Source organism: Hypomesus nipponensis, chromosome 28 (assembly GCF_054491055.1).
Source record: "Hypomesus nipponensis isolate SF chromosome 28, ASM5449105v1, whole genome shotgun sequence".
Lineage (NCBI taxonomy): Eukaryota > Metazoa > Chordata > Actinopteri > Osmeriformes > Osmeridae > Hypomesus > Hypomesus nipponensis.
The window spans coordinates 6,498,020-6,515,697 of record NC_140388.1 but is presented as its reverse complement, the minus strand read 5'-3'; the positions used below and the strand labels follow the sequence as shown (position 1 = coordinate 6,515,697).

Genomic DNA, 17,678 nt, shown 5'->3' with positions numbered 1-17,678 from the left:
CAGGTCCCATTAAAATTCAATGAAGTGTTAAGTAAGCCTGAGGGAAAAGTGAAACGCCAAGAAGTCAGTATGGCCGTGAAGTTTCGCTATTTTGACACAGCCACAAAATAAGTTGTGCGACAGTAGTGAAAACAGGACACTGAAAAGAAAAGATCCCAAGGACTACAGAGCCCAACAACAAAACTTAAACAGAACATATCTGCTTTTCCAGGGTGTGTTTTGGTGTAAGGTTGTAGAGGAAGGTTGTAGGACTGTTATAGGGCTGCCGTAACCAGGTGACCACGTGTGGTTAGGGCAAGCAGGTAAATAATGTATGTGAACAGGAGTCAGGCAGTAGCTTTGTAGCTACAGTTTTTTCCAATTGCTTAGACTCGACATTTTCAAATAAGACACAGTTAGTGAAACCGGACACTCAGGGAGCAAAACAGCAGCCCATATTTGGACAACTTTAATCACATTTCAGCCTCACACTATTTGCAAAATACTACACACAGTGTTTTGTAGTATGAAAACTACTAGTGAAAATTACTATTCTCAGTACAGTACTGTTATACAACGCAACCCTAATGGCTAACTTCCTGTCTCACACCGGCAGGAGGAGGAATCTGTAACCCTCCCCCCTCTTCCTCCTCCTCCTGTGCCCCCTCATGCTCCCCCTTCCCACCTACTTCTCTCCCTCCCTCCCTTCTCCTCATCCAGCCTTCCTCCACAGCCTCCTCTTGTCTCTCTCATCTGAAGTCTCAGCAGCGTCTGTTGGGCCACCTTGAGAAAAGGGGGTGCATAATAAAAGTGTCCTTTTTGTCTTTTTCGACACAAGTGACCAGAAAACACAGAGGGAGGACAGACGCGGCCCAAGAGAAACAGGTTCGTTCCCAGAACGTCACGTTTGTCTCTTTTCCCGGAAAGCGGATAACCCAAGCCGTTAAATCAGTGTGTCTCCTGACTGTCATTACCAGCCGTGAATAAGTCATGTCTGTAGTGCTCCAACTCCCAGATATCCGATGATGGAGCTGGTCACAGCTCACGTCTCACGCAGTGCCCGCCGCTGTCCTTGGCAGGAAACAGGCAGGCAGACTGGCGGAGGGCCAAGCTCAGGGTTGAGCCAGCGGGCACGGAGATACGACTATCTCCCTCGTACCGGACACTTCCTCCTGGCTGGACTGAGGCTCGGATAAAGGTCCGGAGAGGATGTCCAGATCACGTTTGGGCTCGGTCTTTGTCGAACCTGCGTTAATGTTTAATCGCTTGCCAACGTCCGGTGGAGAGCCGGATGAGACAAAAATGAACAGAAGAGGCTCACTGATTCGTGATACTCAGAAGACTCTGGTGAATGTTTAATGCATATTGGCCATGAATTAAACAAGCGCGTTCGTTAAATTAACCCAAGCCAATCAAATGGCGGTATCTCATTGTTGATCTCCCGGAGCAGAAAGTAGAATGGCAGCATGATTGACAGGCGAGCTCGCCAATCAATCAGTGCATAGAGAACCACAATCAGATGTGGGGACATTGGATATGCAGCTATCAGAGCCCAGGCCTGGCATGTCCCCATGCGGGCATGACGTTGATGATCCCTGGGCCACCAAGGTCAGCTCGTTGAATAACCACTTAGCATGGCTCATTAATACTGTTAAAGTGCAATTCCTTTTCTTTGAGCTGTAACCATACTTGATGGTCATGATCATGATTATTATCGTGACTTTGGTGTTATGTTTAAGGTACATTCTGATAGTAGGTCTCAGGACATTTAGAGACTGCTGGTCGAACAAAGTGATTTGGAGAATTAAAAAAATACTGGGTGATAAAACACATTTCTAGGAAAAGTCGAGAAAGCTACGTCCTGGACTTTGATTGAGTGAGAAGATGAACATTAATTGTTGTCAAATGCCTGTACCGTGGGACTTCTAGTGGGAACACCAAATGTTACAGCATTGAGACCATGTAACATGCTGTCATTCAGTCATACAAGCCCTGGTTACAACTTTGAAAACTCTTTTATATGGGGTCAGTATGACTGAAATGTTTGTTGAAATACATATAATTGTGCTTCAGTCTACCAATATGTATGTGTGTGTGTGTGTGTGTGTGTGTGCGTGTGTGTATGTGTCTGTGTGTGTATTTGTGTGTGTCCAACTCCAGTGCCTAGCTCATGCGTGGTGAAGCCAGAGGTTATTCGCTGTGCCCTTGTGAGCTGGACACCCTGTGCCGTCTGGGAGCTGGTTGCCGTGGGTTGCCAGGAATGTGCCCTGGAGTCTGGTGGGTGTGGCTCCTGTGGGCGGGGGGGCTGACGGCAGGGACACGCCCCCCAGAGTCTCTGAGAGGCGGGGCTTGATGACCACCCTTCCCCTGATTGGCCCTCTGACCCCGGCCATGATCCTCCCTCTTGTCTCCTAAGAAAGAGAAGGAGAGGGAAGACAACAGGGCAGATAGAGAGAAAGAGGGAGAGAGAGACAGAGAGAGAGAGAGACAGAGAGAGAGAGAGAGACATAGAGACAGAGAGACAGAGAGAGAGAGAGAGAGACAGAGAGACAGAGAGAGAGAGAGAGAGAGAGAGAGAGAGAGAAGAGAGAGAGAGAGAGAGAGAGAGAGAGAGAGAGAGAGAGAGAGAGATGAAAGAGGGAGCAGGGAAAGAACAGTGGATGAGGAGAGACGGGGGTAGACGAGTGAGTGAAAACAGAAAGGTCCTTCCAATGACGTCTCGAGAGTCCCTCCGGTTCCTCCAAGTTCCCCCGGGTGTTCCACCGTTCCTACCCCTGCGTGGATGCTGCGAGGCGGGGATGTTCGGCTGGTGTGGCGTCGGGCCCTGCCGCGCCTCCTCCAGCTCCATGGCCGCCCTCAGCGCCGCCATCTTGTTCTTCTTCTTGTTCTCTTCGTTTTGCTAAAGTTGAGCAAGAAACAGGTCAGCATCGCCCTGTGTTTGCACACGATCCCAATAGCCACAGGAACCACACAGTTGACAACGTAGAACTGACAGTTCAGAGTTTTTCTACAAAGTCTAATGTGGACTTAAGTGGGTCACATTGAGACTATGGTTGCATACTGCCGTCTGGTGGACAGATGGTGAAAGTGGCCCACCTGTTGCTTGAAACAAGAAATCAAACACTGAGAAAGTAGAAATTCTGAAAACAAAGCGTTCCTCACAGTTTGAAGTTTTTTCTTCAGTTCCAGGTTGGCTTGCTTGTACGTTTTGGATGTCGATTGCAGGTAATAGATTGCCAAACTGTGAGAAAAAAAAATCAAAGAAATATGTACTCATCGGGAAGCTTCATGCAACAGGTAAATTGAAGTGTAAGTCGGACTTGAAGTTACATCAAAGTCTAAGACTGGGTCTTTTTTTATGCCACTGGCCGTTTGATCTGTGCTGGTGCTTCTGCGCCGGGCACCCTAATGTTCTCAGTCGCTGGGAAGGAGGACTCACACCATGAGGAGGATGAAGGGCAGCACCAAACCAGGGTTGGACACATAACTGAACCCTTTACTGAACCAGGGAGGGAAGTCCGAGTCCAGGGTCTCCTGGATCACATCGTACATGCGAGTCTTCCCGCTGGTGAAAGAGAAAGAGAGGAGGACGGAGAGAGAGAGAGAGAGAGAGAGAGAGAGGGAGGGAGAGGAGGACGAGAAAGAGAGAGGGGGCGAGAGGGAAAAGGGGGAGGACAACAATGTGTATGCCATGAAAGAAGTGATACTTTGACTTGGCAGCGGGTCAAATAAAACCCCCAAAACGACTTCAAACATACCCCCCCCAAAAAACCCTGCGTCACCTGAAGGGCCCGCAGTCGAAGGAGGGGGGGATGGACACGACGGTGTAGATGGCCGGCAGGGTGGACAGGAAGAGAATGACCAGCAGCATGGCCATGTAGAAGTTGTTGGAGCGCGAGGCCTTGAACACCCGCTCCTGGGGGGCGTTGCAGCACATCACAGCCCAGCACTGCAGGTACATGGACACGTGCAGGCGCAGCACGTTGAGCGCCGGGAGGCAGGGGGCGTAGAACGCCCCCATCCTGAGAGAGGGGAGGGGGGGTGAGGGAGGGAGGGAGGGAGGGAGGGAGGGAGGGAGGGAGGGAGGGAGGGAGGGAGGGAGGGAGGGAGGGAGGGAGGGAGGGAGGGAGGGAGGGAGGGAGGGAGGGAGGGAGGGAGGGAGGGAGGGAGGGAGGGAGGGAGGGAAACAGGAAAACGTGAGCGGGGGAAGATTGGAGGAAGGTGGAGAAGTCAACAGAGGATAAAAACAGACCTTCGAGTGTACACAATGGAAGGAGTGATGAACAACATCCTTCCACTTGTAGAGACACACACACACCCCCTACCATATCATCCCCTGGTTGAAGATGAGGCCCAGAACATTCCCGCTGACGTCGAACTCCGAGTAGGACGGCTGGCAGGAAAGATGACAGACCTTTGTCAAGTTCAAATCCAAACATGGCCCTACACGGTTCCCCTTCCAGGGATCAGATTGTCGCTCGCGCGGATGAACAGACAGTTTGGACAGAAAGAGGCACTCACAAACCCGGCCTCCAGGTCCCAGCACCAGCAGTGGTTGAGGAAGCGAACGAGCACAGCTCTCAGGAAGTCTCCAATCAGGAGGGTGATGTATGTGGTCATCGTGTCAGATATGATGAGTCGGACAAACTCCTGCACGGGACGAGAAGCAGCTGAGAGACGTGGTGAAGGACATATTTACTGTGTAGATATACGTACATGCATAGTCTGTCTGTCACTCAGTCTGTCTCCCTCTCTCTCTCTCTCTCTCTCTCTCTCTCTCTGTACCTCATCCTCGCTCTCTCTCTTCTTCTCTCTCTCTCTCTCTCTCTCTCTCTCTCTCTCTCTCTCTCTCTCTCTCTCTCTCTCTCTCTCTCTCTCTCTCTCTCTCTCTCTCTCTTCTTCTCTCTCTTTCTTTCTCTCTATTCTCCTTTCTCTCTCTCTCTATCGCTCCCTTTCCCTCCCTCCCTCCCTCCCTCCCTCCCTCCCTCCCTCCCTCCCTCCCTCCCTCCCTCCCTCCCTCCCTCCCTCCCTCCCTCCCTCCCTCCCTCCCTCCCTCCCTCCCTCCCTCCCTCCCTCCCTCCCTCCCTCCCTCCCTCCCTCCCTCTCCCTGTACTCGCCTGTCCCACCATGGTCTCCCAGCAGGGTCCTCGGGGGGTGTCGGCGGGGTGGACGCTGAAGGGCGGAGCCGTGCCGTTCTCCGGCCGGCTCTCGTTCAGCAGCCCCGCCTCCCAGAGGGTCATGTTCTGCTTCACCACCTCCTCCTCCTCCCTCTGACACACACACACACGCCACTCGGATACGGAACTCGATGTCTAATGACGTGGGATGGATGGCAGTGCTCCGTGTCTAGTAAATACAGTCTGTTCCTACACTCTGACCACCGAATACAGCTAGAACTATGTTCTTCTGATCCTTGAAACCATCACACCATGGAAGGGTTCCCTGTAGAGCATTCTCATTAGGAGAGGTCTACGTGGAACTTTTCGAAGACAGATCTAGACACAGCCTTTTATTTTGGGCTGAAAGTAGAATCATCTGGAAGGTTCTACGGTTCACCTGTGGGGACGAGCCGAAGAACCCTACATGATTGAAGTCAGCGCTTTTATTTTGAAAAGTGCAGACCTCCAGATGCCCCGGACCTCAAAGGCGCCCCGGCCGTCCATACCGCCGGACGTCCGCTCACCTTGAGGTTGATCTCGTCCATGAGGGCGATGATGAAGGTGTACAGGTTCCCCAGGAAGAGAGCGAAGATGCGCCCCAGCTGCCACTGCAGGGCGATGCGAGGGTGGTAGTTCTCCAGGGTGCTGATGACATCGAACAGCATGGGGCAGAACATGCCCAGCAGAGACATCACCATGTTCACCTGGCAGGTGAGGGACACAGGGGTCTCACGCACACACACGACCACACGCACATGTGACGGGTACGTAACAGCTGTGGCCACGCTCCGTCACGACAAGGCTCGCTCGCCACTCGCTGGCCTCGAACGCACGACCTCCGACTTGCCAAGCGTGACCACTACCAGCTACGCCAAAGAAAAGCTAGCACTTCGGTGAGGCGGGAGGCCTGTTACATACCTGAGGAGCGAGGTTCACGGTTCTAACTCGGTTACACACACACCAAGAAGCCCACGCAGACACACGCACATGCTCCATGCTCACGGTTTCACCTTAAGGAGGTGCCTTTCATATCTGACTGTGGGACAGTCATTAACGACTGACTGGAAGGACATTGAGGTCCTGGTAGTATTAGCAGGCAACACGGATGAACACACACACACACATCTCACCTCCATTAGATACTACACAATGTGTCCTCCCCTGTCCCCCACCTCTCTCTTCATCTCTCTTTCTCTCTTTTTTCTCCCCCTCCTCCCCACACAACACACCAACGCCTCCTGCTACCTCGTTCCTCTCCCACCAGCTGTGACTCTCCAGTCCGTCCAGGGCAAACTTCTGGGAGCGACGCACCACGTAGTAGATGAGGTAGCCACTTCCCGCCAGGCAGCACAGAACCAGGAAGTTGGCCAGCACACGCAGGAAGCGGGTCAGGTGGATGTTGTCATCCTTCCTGCTCTCCTGTTCCTCCAAGATGGCTTCCTGGGAAGGACAGACAACACACAATCACAGACACACGCAGTCACACACCAGGAATCCCCCGCATACGCAGACACAAACACACGTGCACACGGTCACGCACACACACAGTCACGCAAACGCACTCGCCAAGAACAGCACACACTTCCTGTTGATGGTTTCACCTTAAAGCTGGTGGTGATGGAGGCAAACTTGTTGTCGGCTGTCTCTGGGTTCCCGATGAGGTAATCCCAGCTGGTGAACACCTTCCAGCTGAAGTTGAAGTTGTTGTCGTCTCCTCCCCCCTCCTCGTTGGCATTCCGGGCCATTCTAGAACAAGGGGTCCATGTGTCAATCACCTTGAGAGAGACTGGTGACGGACATTGCACTGGACGGCAAAGTGCGGGGAGGTAAGATTACAACTTGTTCATCAGAGGTCGAATGGTCTAACATGAGCTATGCCCCTCCTTTGTTACCAAAAACTCAGAGAACAGACGTGATGACTTTGTTGTATCCACTGAGCTGAACCCATTCCCACAGAGCAAACGCTCCCCAACAACTCAGGCTTCAGCGGCAGCTAATCGCAGGTGTGCTACTCACGTCCGTATGACCACCATGTAGCTGTAGGCGACGGTTCCAACACCAACCAGGAAGTAGGAAAGGGGCATTCGGAACTTGAGCCAGCCAATGGTACGCTGGCTGTTATAGAATCCATAGAAGAGCACAGAGTACTGTGCATAGCCCTGGGACACAGACACATGCATGCACGCACACGCACACAAACACACGCACACAATCACAGATGTGAGAGCTGTGAGTCAGGCAGAGAGCATGTGACTAACTGACTGTTATCTGAGTGGAATAATGAGAATGTAATATCCAAATGTCACGATAAATTCATTCAGCGGGAACGTTTTCTCCAAAGCAACGTCTGGGAAAGAACCTCGAAGATACATTTTTATTCCCGTCAGACTCATCGCCTTACATAGACAATGCTGGTTGCATTTTGTAAGGAAGTTGCGCCACTTCGCAACGTACAGGGGTGGATTGGAAAGTGCGACCTTTTGATCTGCGGTTGAATACTCGACCCAATGAGCTATGCCCATCCTTTATTACCAAACAGCCATAGAAAAGAGATCCTTACCCCAAAGTCCCACAAGATTGCAAAGTCCATGGCACTGGCTTCCTCAGATCTCGGTACTGTCTTCCTAGGCATGCTGCCATAAGGTCTTCCCATCAGAGCCTGGATTGGCAAGAGAGACAGAGAGAGATAGCAGTCACTGTCCTTACTGCACACACAGAACCCTGACAGGGGAGAACCTTAGTACTGTGCTATGGAACCCTGAAAGGAGAGGAGAGAACGTTAGTACTGTGCTTTGGAACCCTGAAAGGAGACGGGAGAATGTTAGTACTGTGCCATGGAACCCTGACCGGGGAGAACGTTAGTACTGTGTAATGGAATGCTGTGGTGGAGATGATGGTGTTGCACTGTAGCTGAGAGGTTAGTTCTGCACAGTGCCTGGTAAAACACAGATTTGTTCTGCCCAACTATGCACTTCTCATCCTTGATTATCTTTACTTTCTAAAGGAACTGATTATATGTCGCTCTGGATAAGTGTCTGCTAGATCAATAAAACGTTCTGTGAATGTGGATAGTACAATAGTCTGGGGGGAGATGGTTGGGTTACCTCAGGAACCATGACCAGGCCAAAGGTCAGTCCAAACAGGATCAGGTTGATGCCGTACATCCACCTCAAGAAGATGAAATAGGAGGCCACCGATGAGCCGAAATGACCTGGGGAACACAAGGACCAAATCGACCGATCGAACCAACCCAGATCATGGAGGATGGGGATGAAGGTGGTGGGACAGAACCATTGAAGGTCAAAGTCGATGAGGACAGGGCCACGAAGGTCAAAGTTCAGGATGAGAAAGGTGTTTGGATAGTCTCACATAAGCATTCTGTACTTACTCTCAATCTCTTTGATTTTCATCTCCCACGGAATGCAAGCTGTTTTGAAGTTCTCAAAATCTCGCCGGAACTTCATCCATTTCTGACAGAAGAAAAAACAGTCCAGCAATGAGACTCCATAAACTCTCCCTCCCCCCTCCCCCCCCCCCCTCTCTCTCTCTCTCTCTCTCTCTCTCTCTCACCTTGTTCATCAGTACTTTGTAGGCATACAACTTCCTGCCCTTGCCTTTCCCTAAAGCTCCCTCAAACTTTTCCACAAACTTCTGAGACTCCCTGCCAGAGTGGGAGGAATTCTGTTAGATCAAAGACACACAATTGTTATTATTAGACTCACACACACACGCACACACACACACACTGGTGTGTGTCAGTACCCCAGACTAGTCAGCTTCTTCTTCATGGACCATGGTTTCCCTCTCAAAGTGTGGATGAGTTTCTTCCTGTCATCCACGGCCTCCTTCAGCTTCTCCAACTCCTCAGGTGACAACGTCTCTGGCTTCAGCTCCTCCTCTCCTCCCTCCTCCTCCTCCTCCTCCTCGCTTGACTCCTGCTGAGAGCTTGCAGATAAAGGGAAGGTTTGTTTTGGGTTGTGGCTGTTTGCGTGTGTGACATTGGGAGTTGATGGAAAATCTCTCGAGTAGCGAGAAGAGGGAGAGGGTTGATTCTTGGCACGTTACCTGCTCTCGACTTCCTTCTTGCGCGTCTTCCTCTCCGCGGGGCCCGTCGGACGTTTCTCTCCTCCTCTCTTTGTCTCCTCCTTTCTCTCGTCCGATTGGCTGCGTCCGTGTGTCTTTCTTCTCGGCGCGTCTCCTCCTCTATCCTGTTCCCCCTGCGCCCGTTTTCTCCGCTGTTCGTTGTTGACGTTCTTCTTGTTTTTGGCCACCTCGCCCTCCTCCTCCTCCTGCCTTTCTCCCTCTCTGCCTCGCCCTCCCCCTTCTCTCCCCCTCTTTCTCCTTCCCCTTCTCGCCTCCGATTCTGCCGTCTCCTCCGACGTCGCTTCTCCCGGTTGTGAGGCAGTTCTTTGGGGGTTTCGCTTTCTCGTTTTGTCTCGCCGTCTCTCTCGACCCTTCTCCTTCCCCCTGTCTTCCTCCTCGTGTCGCTCAGCAGTTTCCAAGACCTCTTCCAGGTCACCTGGAGCAGAAACACAGACACATCCTGAGCTCTGATCCAGGAACAGGGGAAGAGAAGGGGACTGATGGGGGAGGAATGGAGGAGTGACAGTGGAGGGACTGTGGAGGGAGGAGAAACAGAGGAGGAGCAATGCCACCGCCACCTTGTCGACCCCTCTGGTCCTCCAGATAGCCTGGACAGACTTACCTGCATCATCCAACCCAATGCTTACTGTTGGGAGATACAGAAACACATTACAAACAGTTCCCTGCATTTACTCGGCACGTTATTTCAAATCAAATAGCCCTTTGGCCCTTTTTACAAGAAATGTCACAGAGGGCTTTAGAAGATGACCACAGATCAGCACTTATGACCGAACTAAACCCTCAAACGGCACACGTCGTAACAAGACCACACGCTGGTAAGATCTATACGGATATCAAATATCTACGTATGAACTGATGGATGGATGGACGTAGGATTGAACACTGCAGATTTCTCCCTATAAGGGATACATAAAATAAAATAATATAATGTTGTACTTATTGTACATCATTTAGGTTCCAACAACATTGGTTGTTTTAAAATGTGCAAAAGACAAAGTGACTCTCTGATGTGATTTGACTCTGAACCCCCCCCCCCTCCTCCCACACACACACACACACACACTTCCCTCCATCTGACCTGTCCCCTGTTGTCCCCCCAGACCTCATTGTACTCTGACAGGACAAAGCAGACCAGTGACAGCTTCAGCAGGTGCTGCTGGGCTGCTGGCTGGGTGGCGTGCGAGGCGGGCTGGGCGCTGGCGTAACCAGAGACAGCGAGACACACGGGTCATTACTGACGCCTCAACCACACACAAAGAGTACAAAGACGGGTCCTAATGAGGTACCTACAGCCCTGTGTGTTTGTGTGTGTGGTGTGAGTGGGTGCGATTGTGTGTTTGGTGGTTGTGTGTGTGTGTGGTGGTTGTGTGTGCGGGGGGGGGGGGTGTTAATGGGGGTGGCTGTGTATGGATGTGTGTCTATGTCTGGGGAGAGAGGATGGTGGATGTGTGTGTGTGTGTGTGGTGCTGGTTGTGTGTGTGTGGTGGTGGTTGTGTGTGTGTGTGTCTGGGAAGTGAGAATGCCCCTCTGGCTAAAGACAACACAAAGATTCTTTAGGATCAGTGATATCACCAAACCCCACAAGAGTGATCCAACGGACAACATCGATTACCATGTCTCAAAGAGAAGAACAGGAGAAAGGACCAATGAAAATAAAGATTTGTGATCATTGAACACATGTCTAAGTTACATGAGCCTCACACCTCACCTACAGAAACCTATCATCCATCCTAAACCGGTAACCTATCACCCATCCTCAACCAGTAACCAATCACCCATCCTCAACCAGTAACCAATCACCCATCCTCAACCAGTAACCAATCACCCATCCTCAGCCAGTAACCAATCACCCATCCTCAACCAGTTACCAATCACCCATCCTCAACCAGTTACCAATCACCCATCCTCAACCAGTTACCAATCACCCATCCTCAACCAGTAACCTATCGTCCATCCTCAACCAGAAACGGATCACCCATCCTCAACCAGTAACCTATCATCCATCCTCAGAAACCTCCACAGACTCCTAACAGACACCCTGCATCATGGCGACCACAGGGAGATTCCGAGGTGGATCTTACCGCTGCTCTCGGAGGTGATCCCAGTGGACTGCAGCATCTTCCTCTGTCCTGCCTCGCCGCTCCAGAGAGACGCTCCTCTTCTGCCTCAAGTCAGGACGAGGCCAACGGCGACCTCACCCTCACCCAGCTCGTCTTTGAGAGGGCGTACCTGCACGAGTGACTGCGTGGGAGTTTGCCTGCGGGTGTGTGTGTGTGTGTGTGTGTATGCACGTGTGTGTGCTTGTGCGGGTGTTTGCGTGTGTGTTTCGGTATCTGTGTGTCTGCGCGCATGCTTGTGTGTGAGCGTGTGCGTGCTCGTCCGCGTGGGTGTTTGTGTGTCTGTGTGTGTGAAGGTGTTTGTGTGTGAGGGGGAGAGAGAGAGAGAGAGAGAGAGAGAGAGAGAGAGAGACAAAGAGAGAGACAAAGAGAGAGAGAGAGAGATGGAAGGACACAAACAGCCACCAAGTTCCCTTTTCCCTCTAATCCAGCGACCCACAACAGGAACAATACCATGCTGGAAACCCAAGACACCGGCAATTTCACTAGCTTTCAATTATTCAACACAGTTATGACTGCCTTTAGACAGTGGTGAGTGGTGAGTGGTGAGTGTGTTGACCACAGAGAAGTGAAGGGCATGTTCTTCTCAGTCCTTTGTCTGGTAGCTTGTTCTGTTGATGAAGAGAATCATGAACCGAGAACAAAGAAATGATAACTAGTGGGCCAGAGTGTAGGCTTGTGTGAGAATTCTGGACTGAACTGAACATATGGACAAATGTTTAAAATCAAACCAGAGTTGTACAGGAGATAGCAAAACGGTAGCCTCACTTGTATGTGCATACTTCCACACACAGGTGTGTGTGTGTTCATGTGTGTTCATGTGTGTTGGTGTGTGTTAGAAAAAAGGATACCAACTGTCTTTCCAGGATGGGCACCAGATGGAGCCCAAGGATAAGCTAAATAATGAGCTATTTCATATTACAGATTCATGTTTTTTGGGGGCAAGGATTTTGATCCTATAATACTGGGTCCCATTCAATGTAGGTCTGTGTCCAGATAAAGGATAGAGAGAAGAAAAAAGAAGTTTGCTTTTGTTCTCAAAGCTAAAGTGCATAAGAATGACCCTTACATTTGCATTCCTTCTGGTATAATTCTTCCATAGCCCCCACATCCGGAAGATTTTAGATTTTAAAGAGGAGACCCATGAAAGTAAATAGACACCAAAGGAATAACCAAGCCTTCATCTGTTTTGCTCCTATAGACTTCCTGCCTCTGAAAAACCTGCTCAACCTCAGATTTGATTTCCACGAGGAGACGCTTCCAATAACCCTGAGGCTCCAATGCTCTGAACAGCGTCTGTGTGGATTACAGGGTTAGGGTTTTCTCTGATCCTAATTAGCAGACATTATCCTATTAGAGGTTAACGTGGCTGTCACTGCTTTGGCTAATGAAGACAGACCAGAGCCACATCCGGACGGGTGAGGAGACACTGAAAAACATCCGCTACTTTAATAGAATCATTATGGCTGAGCTGCTTTGAGATTAATTTCTGCTAAAGAGAAGATCAAATGCTTGAGGAGAGAAGGTGGGTAGGAAAGAAGACCGTTCTGGGGATTATCCCGTCCGATGAACATAGGACTGGAAAAGATAGGGAAAATATAGCTGCAAGCAACAATGGCTGATTCCTCCTCACAAAGGCAACATTTTGTCAAACTGACATGCTAGAGGGTTAGACATAAATGCTGACGAAGGAACCGTAAAAGTCCATTTCAACCTGCAGAATTCGGAATCTCTGCATGTACTGGGTTTTAAAACTCTTTACAGATGCCACACTCTAACAAACTGAGCCACAGACACTAAATGTTTATGTGAGTGCACTAAGTGACTGACGTGAAGGGGACTTAATACAGTGTTTACCTCAGAGTGAAACATTATGACTATAAGTAGCCTAGCTAAGTGTACTGCTTGCTTTGCAGTGGTTTACAGTCTTGCTTAACAGTGTTATGATTGGCTCAAATAAACACTGTGAATAATTGCCATTATTTGACAACCGAAGGATTGACCAGACAACCAGAAACTGGTCTTTCTGTCAGAACCCCAAAAATGAAAAATGACTAGATTTGACAAGATTTGAACCTCTGACCCTTCACTTACCAACACAATATCTTATCTCCTTAAGGGTGCTATTCACAATGCTGTGATTTGCAGTGTTCAGTTGTTGCATGAAAAATAAGACGTTTCTCCTACGGCAATTGTCAGATGGTTTGGTTTGAGTTGATACAAACCAAAAACACCTCTGCTTCCTGCTGTGTGGTACGAACCAAATCCACCTCTGCTTCCTGCTGTGTGGTACGAACCAAATCCACCTCTGCTTCCTGCTTCAAACTTATGGTGCATTTCATCTTGTTTGTTTGTGAGGATGGTGTGTGTATACATGAATATACAGCTAAGTGGGCTGTATGTCCGAAGATAAGAGGACACATTTTACCATGCAGATCAAGTTCATTTTCAAAAATACAAGAAGCAAGGGATTTAAAACACAGGTACATCTACTCAAACTACAAGGGCCATGGTCTTCATAGAAACGTATAAATATCAGTAATAGTCCATCCTGTTACAGAAACACTATTAATAGCCAGTAATGTCACAGAAACACTATTACAAGTCAATCCTGTCACAGAAACACAATGAGTCAGTCCTGTTACAAAAACACTAGTAAAAGTCAGTCCTGTTAAACAAATGTGATATTTGACAAAGACAGAACAGGCCACAAGTTGACTCTGGTACAACAGGCCTAAAGTAAATAGATACCAGGAAAACGGCAGTAGTTAGACCGTAACCAACAACAGTAACGAGGTCAACACAAATGACAAGGGACTAGTGTTTAATCTATACAGGTTTATGGGAGGAGCTTTCAGCAAGGATGGAGCAGCCAGATGAGGAAGGAGGGCGGCCATCTTTACTCGACGGTGCAGTACTCCTCGACGCTGTTCTCCCGTGGCGCAGGCATCTCCTGCCGCTCCAGCAGCCGGTACCGGAACGACACGCGGTTCACATAGCTGCCACTCGACACCAGCCGCACCACAGAGTTGTCACAGCCTATCTTCATCTGGGCTGAGGACGAGGACAGAGACGGAGGGGTGGAGAGAGAGAGAGAGAGAGAGAGAGAGAGAGAGAGAGAGAGAGAGAGAGAGAGAGAGAGAGAGAGAGAGAGAGGGAGAGACAGAGGGAGAGACAGAGAAAGAGAGAGAAAGAGAGAGGAGGGGAGAGAGAAACAAAGCAGGAGACGCACCAGAATTGCAAAGTTGGTAACAAATTTCCACACAGCGTGTGGTACATGGTAGGTTGCTGTGTGTGTGTGTGTGTGTGTGTGTGTGTGTGGTTAGAGACACTCACCCAGTCCAGAGGCAGCGTAGCACAGGTCAGCCAGGGGGAACATCTTGGACGTGTCCACTCCGTTCCCCCCCAGCAGCTCCACATAGTCTCCAGTAGCAACGCATCCCATCCTACCCCGCACCTGCCACAACACACACACACAGCTGCTACACACACACTGCAAGGACATGTACGCACACACTGCTTCTACACACACACAGACACAAACACTGCTGACACACACACACACACCCCTAGGACACATTCACACTGCTGGGACACCAGATATACGTGTGTGTCTCTGTGATGTTTACGTGTGTGTGAGAGTGTCTGTGCTGTGCTTGTGTGTTTGAAAAAGAGAGAGAAAGTGTGTGTGTGTGTGTGTGTGTGTGTGTGTGTCTAACCAGTGGGCTGAGCTGGTTGCTGGCAGCCTGCCCCAGGCTTAGCTCAGTGAGCTGCACCACCACAGGATAGATGATGGAGAAGCTGCAGTTCCTGCTCTGGTGGGGCAGGACCATGGTGAAGCTGCCCTCGGGACTCTGAGACATGACGTTACAGGCTGGAAACACACACAGGTTGGTTCTAACCTCTAACCCTAACTTTAAACCTTCATGTCATTCCAACCCCAACATTGATTCTAATCGTACTCGAAATCCCTTAAAACGCCCCGAAAAAAGCATTTGAAGTCATGGAGCACAGCAAAACAGTCCCTCGAGGTTCAGTTTTATTTCCGATACTTGTGAGCACATTGGGTCCCCACAAGGGTAGTGAAACGAGACCACACACACACACACCACTTCTATCTTCTCGAACCACACTCTCTCTCTCTCCACACACACAGACACTCACGGAAGGGGTTATGTAGCTTCCGGACGTTGAGCGTGAAGCCGCCGTCAGGACTGTGGACGCGGAAGAAGAGCATAGCCACGTTCTGAGAGGAGCGGGTGGCGCCCCCCGCAGGTCCGGAGGTGCAGTAATCAGAGTATCGCTTCTGGATGGGCAGAGGGTGGTCCTGGCTGCTGGGGAACTTCTCTCCCTTCAGAACCCAGCCGTCAAACACCTAAACAGCAACACAGGTGGAACCCAACTGTAAACACCTGTGCACCAACACAGGTGGAACCCAACTGTAAACACCTGCACAGCAACACAGGTGGAACCCTATGGTAAACACCTGCACACCAACACAGGTGGAACCCAACTGTAAACACCTGCACAGCAACACAGGTGGAACCCTATGGTAAACACCTGCACACCAACACAGGTGGAACCCAAGTGTAAACACCTGCACAGCAACACAGGTGGAACCCAACTGTAAACACTGGCACATCAATGGATGCAGAGAAACCATGCCCAGACCAACTCAGATTAACTGACGCATTGAAGTTGAATTGAGTTGGTCTCAAATCGACGACTTTGCAAGCAGCAGTGCGTCCAGAGATGCAATTGGATCACGTTGGTGTCTCATCTCCTCTTCCTCTTAAACACACATGCCGGAGGCTGACTTGGATGTCTGCGTTGTACAGTAAGTGTGTGTGTGTGTGTGTAGGAGGGGGTGGGGGGGGGGGGGTGTACACAAGTGTGTGAGCGTGCGTCCACCTTGATGAAGTCTCCGGCGCTGCAGTCGATGTTGGCGTGGGAGAGCTCCACGCTGATGAGCTCCGAGGGCTCTGCGATGAGGAAGACGGCGCAGGCCAGCTGGGGCCGCGACGCCACGAACCTGAACTCCCCCTCGCCGGCCACCATGTCCAGGCATCCTGCGCACAAAAACACGCGCGTGCACACACACGTGCGCAACAGACCCACACCTTTAGGGGTAGCCTAACCAGTAGAACACTCCGAGAAACTATTACGAGCCTGGCAATTGATTCCCACCACATGAAGTACACTTGTCCTCATCTGATTTTATTCTTATTTAATTGATGCCACAATGCGCAAGCACACAGTGATTTCATTAATAAAGAAAATAACTTTTAAAATGATATATTTGTTTTATTGATTCCAGTGCTTCTACTCACGTAAAGGTCGCCGGAACATAAAATCCTCCGTTTCTCGTTTCTTCTCCAAACTAAGAAGAGAGAGTATTCTATCTGAAGCGTCGTTGTCGTGCTGGTTAGTGAAAGATAAAACGGATAAACTAACAGTCAAATTCAAACATAGTTTGTAGCTGACAACATATTTCAACTTAAACAGAACGAGCAGCGGAGTTACGTTTGACAGATGAAAATTATAGTTTAACATGGAGATCAAAGTGGCGTTTTACTGTAAGACTGCCTTACCTCCACATACCGACTGTGCCCTCCGTGGGAAGTGAGGCTGAAGAGAAAAAGGAAAAGCTGTACCCGTGGCGCCAACGACATCTCTCCCAGTAAAGTATGAGACTAAATTCCCGGTAGCATCACCGGCGCCCCTTTTATACCGCGAGCGGACCAGCAGCACCGTCAGAAAACACTAGGCGCGGATGAGACCGTAATCATCATCTACTGCGTGGACTCAATTGATGAATAAAACAAAGTTGTTCAGAGGAAATGCTTATATAAGTTAGATCTGATATGTAACCCTTTGAATTACATCTTCCTTATGTTACCTTCACATTTATTGATTTTCAAAGGTCATAACTTCATTGTGGTGGGGGAGGAAGATATTTAAAATATATTACTCACAGTGTTTTCTATGTAGAAAAGGTTATTTATTCATCAAGGACCTTATTTGTTTTCCCCAGCCGTTTTAATACATTTCCTGAATCTACGGCTCAATTTCTTAAACCTCCAAAAACAAAACTGAAGACAGTTAATTATGTAAAAACTCCACAAATCTCTTGCAAGCTAAAGCATCTTCTCAAAACGGATTCCCACCAAAACAATACACACAGCCATAACATGAATATATTCTAAAGAGCATCAATTACAGTTTTTCTCAATGGCTGACAATGCTGAGACACAAAGACAAAACGTGAAATTGTGTCAACTCATGCACCTTCTCTTATACACCAATTATGCACAAATGA

The 17,678-nt window shown here is 49.6% G+C and overlaps 2 protein-coding genes across 2 annotated transcripts; both read right to left on the bottom strand.

Moving 5' to 3' along the window:
- Positions 1–2,169: 2,169 nt before the first annotated feature.
- On the bottom strand, positions 2,170–11,360 carry tmc1 (transmembrane channel-like 1). Its single transcript, XM_084695317.1, has 20 exons — positions 11,324–11,360; positions 9,844–9,867; positions 9,204–9,657; positions 8,901–9,083; positions 8,709–8,799; positions 8,527–8,608; positions 8,243–8,349; positions 7,699–7,797; positions 7,155–7,297; positions 6,740–6,884; positions 6,384–6,578; positions 5,663–5,842; positions 5,097–5,249; positions 4,501–4,629; positions 4,305–4,372; positions 3,762–4,001; positions 3,419–3,544; positions 3,142–3,220; positions 2,752–2,878; positions 2,170–2,390 (listed from the first exon to the last, which is right to left on the bottom strand). Exons 1-20 carry the CDS (start codon positions 11,358–11,360, stop codon positions 2,170–2,172), a joined length of 2,883 nt encoding a protein of 960 aa, XP_084551443.1.
- A 2,515-nt stretch (positions 11,361–13,875) lies between these two features.
- Positions 13,876–17,039, bottom strand: LOC146219676 (corticotropin-releasing factor-binding protein-like). The gene is made up of 7 exons (XM_084694777.1): positions 16,951–17,039; positions 16,690–16,780; positions 16,271–16,428; positions 15,524–15,734; positions 15,079–15,233; positions 14,696–14,816; positions 13,876–14,413 (listed from the first exon to the last, which is right to left on the bottom strand). Exons 1-7 carry the CDS (start codon positions 17,029–17,031, stop codon positions 14,259–14,261), a joined length of 972 nt encoding a protein of 323 aa, XP_084550903.1. The 5' UTR covers positions 17,032–17,039; the 3' UTR covers positions 13,876–14,258.
- Between the last annotated feature and the right edge of the window lie 639 nt (positions 17,040–17,678).